This window comes from Schistocerca cancellata, chromosome 8 (assembly GCF_023864275.1).
Source record: "Schistocerca cancellata isolate TAMUIC-IGC-003103 chromosome 8, iqSchCanc2.1, whole genome shotgun sequence".
In the NCBI taxonomy this organism is placed as follows: domain Eukaryota; kingdom Metazoa; phylum Arthropoda; class Insecta; order Orthoptera; family Acrididae; genus Schistocerca; species Schistocerca cancellata.
In genome coordinates, this window is record NC_064633.1 from 548,319,873 (window position 1) to 548,338,471 (window position 18,599).

General features: G+C 40.1%; 1 protein-coding gene across 3 annotated transcripts in view; it reads right to left on the bottom strand.

The window, feature by feature from the left end:
- LOC126094496 (conserved oligomeric Golgi complex subunit 1) overlaps window positions 1-18,599 on the bottom strand; it is a 135,392-nt gene that overhangs the window by 60,658 nt on the left and 56,135 nt on the right. For all 3 annotated transcript variants that reach the window (XM_049908904.1, XM_049908905.1, XM_049908906.1), the window contains exon 9: window positions 1,785-2,004. In XM_049908904.1, coding sequence (XP_049764861.1) covers window positions 1,785-2,004 — 220 coding nt within the window. The remainder of the gene's footprint in view (window positions 1-1,784; window positions 2,005-18,599) is intronic.

Here is an 18,599-nt window from a genome sequence, read left to right on the forward strand (position 1 = left end):
GTTATGTGGATGTGCTGCAATATGTCACCACAATACACCCCAAAAACGCTCGATGGGATTCAAAGTGGGGTAAGGGCAGCCCAGTCCACTTGCTGAATGTCTTCTCATCGCACAAGCTCCTCCACCTGTGTGCTGTTCAATGTAGTCATACATTGTTGTATATAAAAATGAAATCAGGACCGAATGCATACCCAAAAAGATGCACATGAGCAAGGAATACAGTGTCACAATAACGCAGACCTGTGAGTGTAGCTTGTTCAAAGATTTGGAGGTCAGTACAGTTGTGCATCATTACACCTCTCCACACCATAACACCTGGAGCACACAAACAATCATGTTCAATAATGTTCCCAGTTGCATTGTGAGTTCCCACCTCTTGGCATATGAGGGTATGTCCGAAATTGCTGCTTAAACTGAATCTGCTCCCATTTGAGAAGAGCATGCGACCCCACTCCTTCTTGGTCCAGTCTCTACACTCTTGGCAACATAGCAAACAGTGTCACTGTTGTGTGGATCTCAACGGAAAACAAAAACTGGTTTTCAGGCAAAGAGACCACCCTCATGCATTTGACATGCGACAATGGGGCTGAGAATGCATGCTTTGCAGGCCTGTTAAATGTGGTTGCAATTGCACCTGATGTTTGTCGTGAATACTTTCTTGCCTGTTGCACAATGTATCAGTCACCTGTTGTGTTGTTGATCATGGTCGATCACATCCTCTACCTTGGCCAGCAGTGCCTGTGGTTTGGAATGCTCCCCACATACCTGAAACAATGCTGTGAGCAATACCAAACTTCCAGGCTACAATTGTCACACTACCTCCTCCTTCCAGTTTACTGACGATTCTTCCCAGAGTAATTGTCCAAATGTTGCCTCCGAGCCATGTTGTAATGAAGTACATCACCACAGTGTAGTGTAACTGCTTGCTGTCTGTTCTCCTTCCTTCACAGCCTCATATTGTGAAGCCACCCCCATTTGGCTGTATAGTCATGTTGATCTCACACCACATGATGCCCAGTGTTCTGTGCATGACTGGGAGACCTCTAGCAACATGCTCCTGCTCTTTCACTCATTTCCACCAAGTTTGTTAATATGTTACGTTATTTTATATACCACATCCTTAAGTTTTGAAGAGCGTGCAGTTTAAGTGTGTCCTTAATGTAGGTCTTTTTCAACATATGTACATTTATATTCAAGCATTCATTCTTAATTGTAGTAAATCGAACAACACACATCTAATAAAGCTTCATCCACTTTGGATGAATTTAACTTGTTTATAAGAATCCAGAACAAAAAATATAGTATCAGCATGGTATTCTACTTTATCCATATGAACAAACTGCATTGAACTACTTGAAAAAACAGTATAAATGAAACTACTACACAGAGCAAGACTACATTTGACCAACACTATTCTGCACTCTGTACCAACATGCCACAATATTTCATCAATTCAAAACCATAACAACAACTTTCTACCTCATCCTCATAAATGAAAACACATCACCTGTACAAGCACGCAGAGAAATGATTTAAACTGATATAAGTAAGGCTGCTCACATTTGACAACAATCTTAGTAACTTTTCAATGCACAGCACTCGCCACTGTGAGTTGAAAACATTTGTTTTCTTCCAGAAGAACACTGTAACTAATGTGTGTGTATATGGTTTTTCTTGATCCATTAATGTGTTCTTTTGTCAAGAAGACAGAGTAAACAAAAATTCTTTATGTCAAAAGGAACTTAAATTCTTGCAAAAAGTTTAGAGTGATAACAGGAACTTACTGCTTCATGTTATCCAGACTACATTTCTGAAGATGCTCTTGCAGTTTTTTTCTATCAGAATGCTCTTCAGAAGATTCAGCAAAACTCTTTGAAATGCTTGTACTGTCACGATCCTCTATGTAATGGTTCAGATCCTTCAATAGTCCCTCCAGTTGAGAATCAAACTCGGAGCACAGTTTCTCAATACGAGGAGAGTAACCTTTTGCCTTCATTAACAATCCTATAAAAAGTTGGAAAAAAGTGAAAACATTTGAACACCTTAGGAAGGTGTAACGGATATGATAATACAAGTTTTGTTTTAATTTGGAAACAGCAATATATTTCTACTAAGGATAAGTCAAGCATTGCATAAAAAATGCCACCTGAACAATATAAGACAAATAAAGAAAAATCTGTCCGCTGAAGGCATTCAAGCCATGCACTAACTGGTCTTTCAGCTGAAATTTCTAAAACATCCCTTACTTTCAATAACATGTAATTTTTCATGGAACACCTTCGGAATCACAGCAACTGATAATGAAACACCAATACTGACACAGTTAAATGGTTTCTTTATTTTCTGGTTGGTAGTTTCAGCTATACCATCTTCAGACAAGATCATTTTGTTTACACAGCTGAAGAGTGCCAAGCACACAGTATTCTATTTTAATGCTGCCTGCACCACCACCTCAATAATATTCTGGTCTGAAGATGGTGTAGCTAAAAGTAGTAATCAGAAAATAAAATGTTTCCTGGAATACGTCGCGATTAGTTTTTGATTTTCAGCTTAAAGATAGTTTCAAACAATGTGCTCACTAACTGAATTCATGGATGATTGGTTCTGTTGCTCATCAGGCATCTGCCTGGCCTCTGAAGTTGTAGGATAAGCCTGCGACAGAACTCGAAATATGCAGTGCTAGGTGTATAAATTGGGTAGGTCTTGGACCTGGGTTAATCCATACCAAGTGGTCCAGCACTGTTTGCTTGACCATATCAGAAAATTTTTATATTTGCTGGGTGAATCCCCCAATGTTTCGTAGCCACAAAAATATTTTTTTAAAATTATTGTTTATTATTTTGAAATGGTGGCCATATTTGTTCCAGGCCGCATGCATTTTTTCGTATTTGCAAGCATCTACATTTTTTACAAGTATTCAGTAGTGGATTATCCTAAGCCTTTCAGATAAAATACACTACACTCCTGGAAATGGAAAAAAGAACACTTTGACACCGGTGTGTCAGACCCACCATACTTGCTCCGGACACTGCGAGAGGGCTGTACAAGCAATGATCACACGCACGGCACAGCGGACACACCAGGAACCGCGGTGTTGGCCGTCGAATGGCGCTAGCTGCGCAGCATATGAGCACCGCCGCCGTCAGTGTCAGCCAGTTTGCCGTGGCATACGGAGCTCCATCGCAGTCTTTAACACTGGTAGCATGCCGCGACAGCGTGGACGTGAACCGTATGTGCAGTTGACGGACTTTGAGCGAGGGCGTATAGTGGGCATGCGGGAGGCCGGGTGGACGTACCGCCGAATTGCTCAACACGTGGGGCGTGAGGTCTCCACAGTACATCGATGTTGTCGCCAGTGGTCGGCGGAAGGTGCACGTGCCCGTCGACCTGGGACCGGACCGCAGCGATGCACGGATGCACGCCAAGACCGTAGGATCCTACGCAGTGCCGTAGGGGACCGCACCGCCACTTCCCAGCAAATTAGGGACACTGTTGCTCCTGGGGTATTGGCGAGGACCATTCGCAACCGTCTCCATGAAGCTGGGCTACGGTCCCGCACACCGTTAGGCCGTCTTCCGCTCACGCCCCAACATCGTGCAGCCCGCCTCCAGTGGTGTCGCGACAGGCGTGAATGGAGGGACGAATGGAGACGTGTCGTCTTCAGCGATGAGAGTCGCTTCTGCCTTGGTGCCAATTATGGTCGTGTGCGTGTTTGGCGCCGTGCAGGTGAGCGCCACAATCAGGACTGCATACGACCGAGGCACACAGGGCCAACACCCGGCATCATGGTGTGGGGAGCGATCTCCTACACTGGCCGTACACCACTGGTGATCGTCGAGGGGACACTGAATAGTGCACGGTACATCCAAACCATCATCGAACCCATCGTTCTACCATTCCTAGACCGGCAAGGGAACTTGCTGTTCCAACAGGACAATGCACGTCCGCATGTATCCCGTGCCACCCAATGTGCTCCAGAAGGTGTAAGTCAACTACCATGGCCAGCAAGATCTCCGGATCTGTCCCCCATTGAGCATGTTTGGGACTGGATGAAGCATCGTCTCACACCGTCTGCACATCCAGCACGAACGCTGGTCCAACTGAGGCGCCAGGTGGAAATGGCATGGCAAGCCGTTCCACAGGACTACATCCAGCATCTCTACGATCGTCTCCATGGGAGAATAGCAGCCTGCATTGCTGCGAAAGGTGGATATACACTGTACTAGTGCCGACATTGTGCATGCTCTGTTGCCTGTGTCTATGTGCCTGTGGTTCTGTCAGTGTGATCATGTGATGTATCTGACCCCAGGAATGTGTCAATAAAGTTTCCCCTTCCTGGGACAATGAATTCACGGTGTTCTTATTTCAATTTCCAGGAGTGTACATTTAGTTCACCACACACTGGGCTACAAATTATCATCATCATCATCACTTAGCTGAATATATTCTTTAATATATTTTTAATAGTTCAAAGTTATCAACCACAAATTTAAAAAAAAAACTCAATTTTTGAACTGTAATTTTCCAAAGAAAGATTAATTTCTCAGCTTTAATATTTTTTCTGCTATTACACTGTATAGTATGGTTACTTTTTATAGAGTATCAATGGTGAGCAGCTTACGCCAAAAAAATACACTATTTTAAAAAATGAATTTTTTTTAATTTTTCCATTTTGTGGCCTCCAATATCTTTGTTGGGGGACCAGATAAAAATTTGAAAATTTCACAGTTAATAGACCTTTACAACTTTGAGATTCAATTGGAAGTTATCGAAAAAAGATTACAAACACGAGTCAAAAATAAGTTTTTTAACATCTGTGATATTTGGTAGGCTAATCAAATAAAGTATACCAATTGCATAATGTAACACACCACATTACACTAGCTAATGATTATTTGTCAAAACAATGCTGTGGTAACTACTTCAGCAGGCTAACAATTGCATCTGCAAGCCTATACAAGTATGAGTGTTGTTTCCCCCTTACACCAACAATTGTCTACTCACTCTTATTTAGCTAGAAGTTCTTGAAGTGTGCAGTTGAAAAATGGTGTTTCAGTGTTCTGTTGGTGTTATTATTAATGAACCATGTCCTAAAAGTGTGTATGGAGTGTATCCTAAAGACATTACTTTAACCAAAGATTACAGTGAAGAAGAAAAGTGTTGTTTTACTTACAAGTCAGCCCAGAGGTCAAATCAACATGCAAGTACCATGAAATGAAATACTTAAAAAATTTCATCACCTTTTTGGTCAGTCTTGCATGGACCCTTTTGAGAAACATAAGAAACTTATAACAAGAGGTCTGCGAGAAATAACATTTGATCATTATTCTAAAAATAAAAGCCCTTTTGTCAATCTCATACCAGGAAAATTATTGTGTCCAACATGTTAGTCTAAGATATTTGTAATTCACAAGAGAAAGGATTGTGAAACCTCAGATACAGAATTTTGTTACTTATCAGCAACCATTAAAAAAGTAGATACAGCTTGTGAAATCCTGGGTATATCACCTACTAGTAAAATTAGAAAACTAAGTCAAGACAAAAGACCAAGTGCCTTGAATACAAAAACTGAGAAATTGGCAGCTACAGTCAAAAAGAATTTGGAAGTTTCATTTCAAAATACAATATGTACTAAAACAGATGGAAGTTCTAAAACTTCACCACCAACTGAATATGATGATGTGATGGAAAAACTAAGAACTAAATGCAAACAAAGAGGACAATATTAAGATTGTCAGTTTACTGCCAAATTCTGGGAGTCGAGCAAAAGTTAATGATGAATTTCATGTGTCAGCTCGTCTTGTTACGCTAACAAGGCAATTAGTAAAAGAACAGGGAATTATACCAGCATTACAAAAGAAAAGTGCATTTAATTTGGTAGATGAAAACACAATCAATAAAGTTATTAAGTATTATGATGATGACAAGAACAGCCGTTTGATGTCTGGCAAAAAAGACTGTGTTTCTGTGAAAGAAAATGGTTCGAAGAGTAAAAGACAAAAAAGGTTAATATTGTGAAATTTAAATGAACTATTCATTGAATTTAAAGAAGAAAATCCTGACATTAAAATTGGAAGATCAAAGTTTTGCGAGTTGAGACCAAGATGGTGTATTGTTGCAAGGGCATCTGGCAACCATAATGTTTGTTTGTGTTTGTTTGTATCATCAGAACGTTAAGTTGGTGACAGATGGGGCCTATCTTAGAGCTGACTATAACGACCTTTTGGAAGTTATGGTATGCAATATTGACAGTTACAATTATATGATCAAGGGAAAATGTGAAGATTGTCTAGGCAAACAAGCCTTACTTGACATGTTTGAAGAATCCAAAGAAGACGATTTGATGCCTGAAACTATAAAATACAAACAATTGGTGACACGGGACAGAACTGAAATGAAAATCTGAAAATGCCTCATTTTATTGCAAAAGCTCAAAGTAAACTTTTGAAAGGCAAAAAGCAAACCTTGGCAGCTGATGAATGCTTAGTTTTTGCTGACTTTTTGGAAAATTATTCCTTTGTTGTTCAAGATTAAGTACAAGGGCACCACTGGGTAAACAAACAGGCCCAGTTCATACATTTGTATTCTATTATGAAGATGAAGATAAACTAATGAGCCACAGCTTTTGTATCATAAGTGACTACCTTGAACACAACACTACAGCAGTGCACATTTTTCAATTAAATTAACAAACTACATTAAACAGCACCACCCTTCCATAAAAAAACTGAGTTACTTTTCAGATGGGGCAGCAAGTCAATATAAAAACAAAACAAAAAATTATTAACATCTCCTTCTGTAAAGAAGAGTTTGGGTTTTAATGTAGAATGGCACTTTTTCATTTCATGCCCTGGGAATAATGCTTGTGATGGTGTCGGGGGTACAACAAAGCGAGCTGTCACAAAAGCAAGTCTGCAGCGGGCCGATGTTTGAACTATGTAAAAAACATATCAAAGCAATTACCTATGTTTTTGTACAATTTGAGGAAATACAAGAAGTCTATGACAGTGTCTTGAAGGGAAGGTACAACACTTGTCAGAAAATTAAAGGTACTCGTTTTTTTCATTGTTTTGTACCCCATTAACACAACTTACTGAAGTGTAAGATCACCTCAATTTTGCCTGATAGTGAACTTCATCTGTGTGGAAAACTTGTTCAACTGGTTCTTCAAAACAAAGACGTAGTGGCTTGTGTTTATGATGAACAGTGGTGGATTGGCGAAGTTGATAATATTAACTGCCAACACCAAGATGTACATGTTGTATTTTATCGCTCTCCAGGACCAAGGACATCTTGTAAAAAATTGAGAAGGAACAAGTTTTGATGCCACTTAAAAATGTACTAAGGAAGCTGTCTCTCATGGAATTTACAACTGTGACTGGGCGAACTTATAATCTAACACCCAAACTGAGTGAACAAACTTCTCAAATGTTCAATGAGCAGTGTACTAAAAACAAATAACAAGAGAATAATATAATGTAATTAGTAGGCTTATTTTCAATAAAAACAGTAAGTGATCATAGATATGACTAAATTATATACTGTAACTGATATATTTTATTCCATAAGCCTATCGCAGATGTTAGAAAACGTATTTTTTACTCATGGTTGTAATTTTTTTTTATAACTTCCAATTGAATCTCAAAGTTGAAATTTATACTGTAGTTTGATATCATAAAGGTCTATCACCTGTGAAATTTTCAGATTTTTATCTGGTCCCCCAACAAAGATTTTGCAGGCCACAAAATGGACAAATTTTTTAAAAATCCATTTTTTTTAAATAGTGTATTTTTTAAGTGTAAAATAAAAAGTAACTATACTATACAGTGTAATAGCAGAAAAAATATTAAAACTGAGAAATTAACCTTTCTTTGGAAAACTACAGTTCAAAAACTGAGTTTTTTTTTTTAATTTGTGGCTGATAACTTTGAACTACTGAAAATACATTAAAGAATACATTCAGCTGATAATGATGTTAATTTGTAGCCCAGAGTGTGTTGAACTAAATGCATTTTATCTGAAAGGCTTAGGACAATTCACTACTGAATAACTGTAAAAAATGTAAATGCAAATATGAAAAAAGGCATATTGTCTGGAACAAATATTGCCACCATTTCAAAATAATAAACAATAATTAAAAAAAAAAAGAATATTTTTGTGACTACTAAACACTGGGGAATTCACCCAGCAAATATAAAATTTTTCTGGGATGGTCAAGCAACCAATTATTTTTTACTTGGACCACTTGGTATGGATTGACCCAGATATATGATCCCTGGAGCAAGGGATTGAGATTGGGAGTTACATAGGGATGGACTTGGATGTTGTAGAGGTTGCGTGATGGAACATCACTTTAAGAGGGGAGGGAAAGATCTTGGGTAAGATGTCCCTATTATAGATAATCAAAGTCCTGATAAAAGACATGGTTCAGTTGTTCCAGTCCGGGATGGTACTGGTTCATAAAGGGGGCACTCCTTTGTAATTGGTTCTTGGGAATGGTGGGATGGTTGGGGATGGGAGGGGATATGACATGGGAAATGTGTGTGTGGACTAGTTCTAGGGGATAGTGCCCGTGTGTGAAGGCTTTTGTGAGACCTTCAGCATAATGGGCAGAGGAAGCCATCACTACAAATACGTTATCCCCAAATGGTTAGGTTCCATTGGAGAGATTTTTTGGTGCAGAAGAATTGGCAGCTATTAAAATGCAGGTACTGTTGGTGGTTGGTGGGTTTAATGTGGACAAAATTGTGAATCGTGCCATAAGAGAAGAAGAGGTAAACATCCAGTAAGGTGGCACATTGGGTTGAGGAGAACCAGGTGGATGGGAGAGAAGGTTTTAAAGAAATGAGGGCAGGGTGTTCTGGCACTGATTCCAGATCATAAGGATATCATCCGTGAACCTGAATTAGACAATGGACTTGGGGTTTGGAAGGCTAGGAAGGTTTCCTCTAGGCATTCCCTAAATATGTTGGCGTATGTGGATGCCATGTAGGTGGCCATAGATGTGCCATGGTTTTGTTTGTTTAACTTCCCTTCATAGGAGAAGTATTTGTTGCTTAGGACATAGTCAGTAAGATGTTTGAGGAATGAGGTAGGTTCTGGAGTCTGAAGGACATTGGGAGACGTATTGTTCAAGACCATGGGCATGAGGGACATTAGCATACAGGGAAGTTTCGTCAACAGTGACCAGTAAGGATCAAGGGGTAAAGAGTTGGGGATCATGGAGGGTCGATGAAGGCTGTGGTTAGCAGTTTTGATGTGGGAGGCTAGAGTTCGGGTAATAGGTTGGAAGTGTTGGTCAATGAGGTCCGAAATTCTTTCATTGGGAGCACAATAACCAGCTACAATGGGGCATCCAGGATTGCTTGGTTTGTAGATTTTGGGAAGCATGTGGGTGTGTGGCGTGTCATGGGGATGAGGACAAAAAATGGTTGAAATGGCTCTGAGTGCTATGGGACTAACTTCTGATGTCATCAGTCCCCTAGAACTTAGAACTACTTAAACCTAACTATCCTAAGGACATCACACACATCCATGTCCGAGACAGGATTCGAACCTGCGAGCGTAGCGGTCGCGCAGCTCCAGACTGTAGCGCCTAGAACTGCTCAGCCACTCCGGCTGGCAGATGAGGACAGAAGTGGATTCAAGGGAGAGGTTCTAGGAAGGGCCTGAGGCTTTAAGCAGGGATTTAGAGGTTGTGTTAGAATCCTGGGACGGGATCATTCTGGCAGAGTTTATACATGAAGAAGTCAGACAATTCATGGAGGCCTTCCCCCAGGTAATCACTGTGATTAAAAATGACACTGGTGGAGCCTTTGTTTGCAGGTAGAAGGATTAGTTCAGGATCTGGCTTGATACTGTGTTTGGGTATTCTGAGGAATGTGAGAAGGATGGTGAGGCCAAGCTGGAGGTAAGGAATTCCTGGAAGTGACCAAGATGTGGTTAGGTGGGATGGTGGGGGACGTGGCTGGAAGGGGGGGGGGGGGGGCGGAAAGAGAATCATGATTGGATGAGGGTATGAACTGGGAGAGGCAGGGTTAAATGTTGGGGCTAGGTGATCTTTGGTTGGAGACATTGGTAGCAGACAAGTGTTCCCATTGCAGTGATCAGGAGGAGGAAAGCAGGTCTTTGACAAGTCCAGTCCAGTTAAATTTAACCACCTTAACATTATGATGAACCCAAGGCATCAGATTTCTGCATGTGCCACAGCGTTTGTGAGTGGTCTGGCTTTTCCATGCTGTGGGAGAGGATGCTCCATGTGTGGATGAACTCTTCAGATTCGTGAAACTTGATTACAGCACACTGTTTCTCAGGCACAGTCACAGTTATATTACACACCATCATTTTACATGCTACAATTTTGAGCCCTCTACAGGCAGAGGGTTGCAACTTGCATCAGCAAAGCAGGAAAGTCAACCAAGTAACATGTGTGACATGTAATACCTCAACCAATACCGAGAACAGAATAAAAAATTCGGAGGAATTACTTTTCAGAACATCCTCTTACATTACTCAAAATGTTGAGGTGATGAAGAAACTAATTCTTGCTAAAAATTTTACTAATGACATGTAAAGTTCTGCTATGTACTATAAACTGAAAGATTTCTTCGAAGAAAGGAATATTCCTTCAACAAATATATATGCATGTACAACTTATGCAACTGCATCCACGGTTGGTCAATATCATGGACGTCCACTTAATATCTGTTATTCCTAAACCTAAAACCTTAAATGAGAAACTGAATGTCTCACTGTGCTTAGTATATAGGAATGTGTGACTATTACACAGTGAGAAAATACACAGAGTGAAACACTGTCTGGGGGCAACATGTAGACTGCATGGTCTCTTTGTGACCGGTATGGGTAGCAGTAGCCACTGCTGGAGGCATCACCAATGGAGATGGAGACACCTCATCGTGTCTTCCACGAAGTAACGTGTACCCATTACCACAAAGGTTTGTATACGAAGTGAACTAATTCATGGAATACAGTAATGCTTTAAAAGTATAATAATTGCAGCTAAGTGCAGTTAAAACTTCCTGGGAGATTAAAATTGTGTGCCGGAGTGTGACTCGTGTTTGGGCCCTTTTCCTATTGCAGGCAAGTACTCTATCGACAGAGCAACCCAATCATGACTTACAACCCATCTTCACAATTTTACTTCTGCCAGTACCTCATCTCCTACCTAGCCTGTGAAAGGCAAAGGTCCTGAGTTTGAGACTAAGTCTGGCACACATTTTAAATCTGCCAGGACATTTCATATCATGCACACTCCACTGCAGAGTGAAAATTTCATTATTTACAATTGTATTTCATTATTTACAATTGTATTTCATTTCTACTTCAATTCAAAAAACACTTTAAAGATACACAAATGTACAGATAAAAGTACATTTCCTATGACTCTTCACTGTGTTTCAATTAAGAAGACTTGAGGTGGTGATGGCGGACATGAGGAAGAGGGGGGGGGGGGGGGAGAGGAGGCGTGCAGGAAGAGGGGGGAGGGGTGCAGGAAGAGGGGGTAGCCCAGGAGGATGGTTCAGCACCGGCCACCATTCCATGACATCAACGGAGTGCTGAGATAAAGAAAAGTTGAGAACCACTGCTCTAAGCAGTAACTCTCACACTACTTAGTATGTCGATACTATATCTGCCGGCTTCCAGATAAACAAAACAGTAAATCTAACTCGAAAGGTACAAACCTGTTTAAAATAAAATTATTTTGAGAAAACAAATAATTTAATAGTAAAGGAGAACATTCACTGATAGTGGAGGTGATGAGTCGTCAACCAGCAGATAAAAAGGAATGAAAACTTGCTAGCTTTCAGACGAATCCTTTTACTCAACTTGTGTGTGTGTGTGTGTGTGTGTGTGTGTGTGTGGGGGGGGGGGGGGGGGGGGGGGGAGCTCACATGTTTATTGTAGCTCATTTAAGGATTCATTTGAAGCTAGTAAAGTCTTCATTCCTTTTATGTGCCTGTTGAGGTCTCAATGCTTCCACTATTTAGTGAGTGGTATTTACATTCTGCTAGCACTTTCCTTACCATTTTGAGAAAGAGAATTTAACTGTAATGGTAGGAAAAACACATGTCATTCACTATAAAGCAAGCGTACCATATGAACAAAATGACGTGAAGTGGGAATTCAATGGAACAAACTGTGTGGTATGTAAGTTATGACAAGCTGTCATGGAAAAGGTAAGCTGGTCATATATGCAATAAAATAACATTCAGCCCATGTCAAGAATTTCACACTCATTACGTACAAATTAGGGATGTAAATTTTGGCAGCTGTATCTTTTTCTGTCCTGTGAAACAGAATTGTGAGTGGCACCAAGCAAATTAATACAAAAACTGTTCTTATATAACAAAAATTGGCCACAAGTATTAGAGGAAAATCTACATATATACATAGGGTGGTCCATTGATAGCGACCAGGCCAAGTATCTCACGAAGTAAGCATCAAACGAAAAAACTACAAAGAACGAAACTTGTCTAGCTTGAAGGGGGAAACCAGATGGTGCTATGGTTGGCCCACTACATGATGCTGCCATAGGTCAAATGGATATGAATTGCGTTTTTTAAAATAGGAACCCCCATTTTTTATTACATATTCATGTAGTACGTAAAGAAATATGAATGTTTTAGTTGGACCACTTTTTTCGCTTTAGATAGATGGTGCTGTAATAGTCACAAACGTATAAGTGTATGGTATCACTTAACATTCTGCTAGTGCAGACAGTATTTGCTTCATGATACATTACCCGTGTTAAAATGGACTGTTTACCAATTGCGGAAAAGGTAGATATCGTGTTGATGTATGGCTATTGTGATCAAAATGCCCAATGGGCGCGTGCTATGTATGCTGCTCGGTATCCTGGATGACAACATCGAAGTGTCCGGACCATTCGCCGGATAGTTACGTTATTTAAGGAAACAGGCATTATTTAAGGAAACAGGAAGTGTTCAGCCACATGTAAAACGTGAACCACGACCTGCAACAAATGATGATGCCCAAGTAGGTGTTTTAGCTGCTGTCGCGGCTAATCCGCACATCAGTAGCAGACAACTTGTGCGAGAATCGGGAATCTAAAAACCATCGGTGTTGAGAATGCTACATCAACATTGATTGCACCTATATCATATTTCTATGCACCAGGAATTGGATGGCGATGACTTTGAATGTCGTGTACAGTTCTGCCACTGGGCACACGCAACGAAGCGTCATTCAGCAACAGTGGTAACATAAACCGGCATAATATGCACTATTGGGCAACGGAAAATCTACGATGGCTGTGACAAGTGGAACATCAGCGACCTTGGCGGGTTAATGTATGGAGCGGCATTATGGGAGGAAGGATAATTGGCCCCCATTTTATCGAAGGCAATCTAAATGGTGCGATGTATGCTGATTTCCTACGTAATGTTCTACAGATGTTACTACAAGATGTTTCACTGCATGACAGAATAGCGATGTACTTCCAACATGATGGATGTCCAGCACATAGCTCGCGTGCAGTTGAAGCGGTATTGAATAGCATATTTCATGATAGGTGGATTGGTTGTCAAAGCACCATACCATGGCCCGCAAGTTCACCGGATCTGATGTCCCCGGATTTCTTTCAGTGGGGAAAGTTGAAGGATATTTTCTATCCTGATCCACCGACAACACCTGACAACATGCGTCAGTGTATCGTTAATGCATGTGCGAACATTACGGAAGGCGAACTACTCGCTGTTGAGAGGAATGTCGTTACATGTATTGCCAAATGCACTGAGGTTGACGGGCATCATATTGAGCATTTATTGTGTTAATGTGGTATTTACAGGTAATCACACTGTAACAGCATGCATTCTCAGAAATGATAAGTTCACAAAAGTACATGTATCACATTGGAACAACCGAAATAAAATGTTCAAACATACCTACATTCTGTATTTTAGTTTAAAAAACCTACCTGTTACCAACTGTTTGTCTAAAATTGTGAGCCATACGTTTGTGACTATTACAGCACCATCTATCACAAAGCGAAAAAAGTGGTCCAACTAAAACATTCATATTTCTTTACGTGCTACACGAATATGTAATAAAAAATGGGGGTTCCCATTTAAAACAACGCAGCTGATATCCGTTTGTCCTATGGCAGCGCCATCTAGCGGGCCAACCATAGCGCCATCTGGTTTCCGCCTTCAAGCTAGACAAGTTTCGTTCTTGGTAGTTTCTCCATTTGATGCTTATTTTGTGAGATATTTGGCCCGGTCACGATCAATGGATCACCATGTATATTTCGAAAAGTTACATTGGTGAAGGAAGGATTACCCTTGTTCATAACCCCAATACCAGGTACATAATGTATTTGGACTTCTTAGCAGAACATCCATATTGACAGCTACAAAATAACTGAAAATATTGGTTGGGTGAAAAAATAAGTAGAACACGCAACTTAGCTACAGGATGATTCAAAAGTAACTGTACACACTTCATGGGTGTAATGCATGCATCAAAATAAGAGTAAAATGTCAAATAAAGTTTTGTCTGAAATTGCTTTATTTCAGAGTTACGCGACATAGTAGGGATCACATGTGCAACAGAAACAATGCAAAATTAATTCTTTCAGGAAGCAACAACAAAAAGGCACTCAAAATTCAACTCAACTGTGTACTATATGTTTACCTTAAGACATGTTAAAAATGATGCCTTGTATGCTAAGACAGTGACGGGCTCGACTTCGGAATGTTACAGGCTCTGTTTTGCACACTTGAAAACCTATTTTAAATTTGCTGTTGTAGTTGTGCTAGAAACATCATACACAAGCTGCTTGAGACGGGTTCAAAGGTAGAGGTTCAGGGACTGATATACAGAGATCTGGCGAGCCAAGCAACTGGTCCTATACAACCCTGTCCACTTATCAGGATAGTCAACTTTGAGATACTCTCTTGCCTCCCACTGCTGACAAAGTAACATCGGTCGATATGCAGGCGAACACAACATGCCAAAAGCCTGTATGGCCCATGATGTAACATATGACACTATGCATCATAACTCAAAAATACAGCAGTTTCAGACAAACACTTATTTAACATTTTACTCTCATTTTGATCCATACATTACATGCAGGAAGTATGTACAGTTACTTTTGAATCTTCCTCCATAAATGCACCTAAATCTTGGAACTGGCACAACCAGCAATTTAAGAATTAATGTTGTCTTAGCTGTAAACGTAGTGATGAATATAATACAAACAACTACTGTCCTTTAGTTTGATATATCATACTATGAACTGAAATATTGTGACATACTGCACAAATATTTCCAGTGTGCAATGAACACTACATACACTGATGAGTCAAAACATTATGACCACCTGCTTAATAGCTTGTTTGTCCTTCTTTGGAACAATATATATCACTGACTCTGCCTATCAGGGATCCAACAGTTTCTTGGTGGGTTTGTGGAGGTACGTGGCATTATATGTCTACACAGGTCATATAATTCCCGTACCCACATATGTGGTGCTGATGGCACCCAATAGCAACCCAGATGGGTTCCACAGGATTTACATCAGGTGAATTTGGTCACTGAGTCATCAACATGAGTTCACTATAATGCTCCTCAAACCACTGTAGCAAGGTTCTGGCTCTGAGACATGGGCAATCATAAAGATGACATCACCGCTGGGGATGACATCAAGCATGATAGGTGTCTTTGATTACTACCACAGATCCCATGCCAGTGCACACAGGTCCTAGGCAAGCCCAGGAGAATGTCTCCCACAGCATAACACTACTCCCTCCAGCCTGTGTCCGCAGCACGCTGCACATTTTGAGCCACTGTTCACCTTGATAACAGCATTTGTGGAGACGACTGGCAACCTAGCGTAGCAAACATGTGATTCACCCGAAGAGTCGACATGTTTCCAATGATCCGACGGTTGAATCTTGATGGTCCCATGTCCACTGCAATCTTAATTGATGATGTCGTTGGTTCACCATGCGACATGCAGGGGTGGTCAGCTGCGGAGCTCCACATTCAAGAACGAACGATGAACGGTGCACTCCAGAACATTGCTGTGTATACCAGCATTGTGCTCTTCTGACAGAGATGCCACAGATAACCATCTACCCTACTTTATAGAGCAGACAATCCTCCAAATCTCACGTTCTGTGAAGAGTCTAGTACATGAAATCATTTAGCACCTAGTGGTAGTTTCACTGTCCTTATACCTCTTTCCATAAATGCTTACGACAGTAGCACGTGAATATTGGACCAGCTTCGCCATTTTTGAGATACTCGTTGACATGCTCTGCATCATAATGATTTCCTCTTTGCCAAAATAGCTTTATCTCAATGGATTCCCCATTTGCAGCCCATATCTTTGCTATGGTGATCCCCCATCCATGTCTGCTCTGCTTACATACTTTCATTACTGCACCAAATGCCCACAGCGCCACCAGGTGGTGTCCAATGTCGCAGTGAACAGTGGTCATAATGTTTTGGCTGATCAGTGTATGTACTACAACTTTGGCATTGCCCATGCATGTAAAATTACATTTAATATCTGTACATAAGACCTGTGAGACAGGGAAAAATTTTCTGCCTAGCAAAGAAATGGGAGTTGATATTAATGCAATTTTGTTTTTGTTATGTTGATACATGTTGCCCAATAATGCAAGTCAAACATTAACTTTATTTGCAGAATAGATTTTTTAATGCAGGTTTATAAACTAGAGTACCACACTTTGTTTCATGTAGTTTGTAACTTATAACCAATAGTTATTCACCCAAAGTTAGTGAAAGTTTTAAGTAACATGCTATTCCATTTTCAACAGTTAACAAATGGGTGGCTACATTCAAATGTGGCTTTACATAATAGGAGTCACATTAATAAACTACTTATTTAACTTAATGAATCAGAGTTGTCTCACTCAGCTGACATTGTTTTATGAAACTCCTCAAAGACATGAACTGGAGTGGTGTACACAGTGCTCCTGACATGAATGAAGAACGCAGTACATGTTTAATAAAGTGTTTACCTTATTTTAAAACTGTTTACCATCTCTCCTCCCCCCCCCCCCCAAAGAAAGTAGTACTCAAGGAGTAAAGGCATCTTTTTGGCCAGAAAATAAATAATAAATAATTGTATGTGACAATTTGTTAATGTAAAAATTATGGCTTAGCAGTTTTCTAATGTATAAGGTGCATATACAAACAAAACTGTATTACTACATTAAATCCACTGAAAATGTCTTAATGTATAAAGTGAAACACATCTGGAACATTCATGCATATACACTGCACCAAGAAAAAGTCATTTCAGTTTGTCAGACAAATGCTTTGTGTTTGATGATCTGTGGCTACAATACTCAAAGAATTATTTAATGAACTTTGGCATATACATATACATTTACATGTCTATCACACATTTTACCGCTTAAATGAAAATATGTTTCTTTTAGCATCTGTGGAAAAAACATTAGCATCTCTCTCTCTCTCTCTTCTCTCTCTCTCTCTCTCTCTCTCTCTCTCTCTCTCTCTCTCTCTCTCTATCTCTCTTTATAAAAAGACTGATGAACCAAAACAATATGCCCACCTGTTTAATAGTTTGTTGGTCCACCTTTGGAATGCATATACAGTGATTGTGTGTGTATGTGTGTGTGTGTGTGTGTGTGTGTGTAGCATGGATTCCGCAAATCCTCACTAGGTTTCTAGATGTACAAAGCACAAATTGTCAATTCATAGTTTTCGCAGTTCCATTAAATTAAAGGCCAGCAGTTTGTAGGTGCAGAGCTGTCACTTGATAGCATTCTAGATGCATTCCATCAGGTTCAGATCAGGATGATTTGGTGGTCGAATATGAACATGAATTTACTATCATATTCCTCAATAGACAACAGCACAATTTTGTCCTTATGTTATGGACAGTTATCCTGTAGGAAGAAGCTATCACCATCAGGAAGATCACCACTCAAGAAGAGATGTACGTGGCTTCCATAATCTTCAAGAAGTTCACAGCGATCATGGTGTCTTTGATTACTACTACAAGTCCTATGAATGCCCAGGCAAATGTCCCCATAGCACAATACTGCCCCAGTCAACCTTCATCCATGATGTGGTGCATATTTTGAGTAGTCATTTACCTGCATGACCACATGTCCGGAAACAAGCATAGGCCTTCCATAACAAGACAAACGACTTATCTGACCATGTGAAATGTTTCTACTAATCGACGGACCAATCTCAATCACCCCTTGCACCCTGAAATTGTAATTTACAATATTGTTGGGTCACACAGGGATCACATAAGGATCCTATGTTATGAAGCCCCATGTTCAGTAGTGTGTGTGTGCGTGTGTGTGTGTGTGTGTGTGTGTGTGTGACAAAGCAAGCTGGTATATTTTTACTTTCCTTCTTGTTTTGCCATCTGCCTCCTTAAATCCGTTTTTTCATTTTTGAATTAATTACCATTAACAGACATGAGTATAATCTGCATCTCCATAAAAGAGAAAGGTTGGTCCTCAGTTTTAAAGAATATAGCACCAGATCTAATTCCATGCTTAGTTTTATGTATGTAATTGATTTTCTAAATTATTTCAATCAGG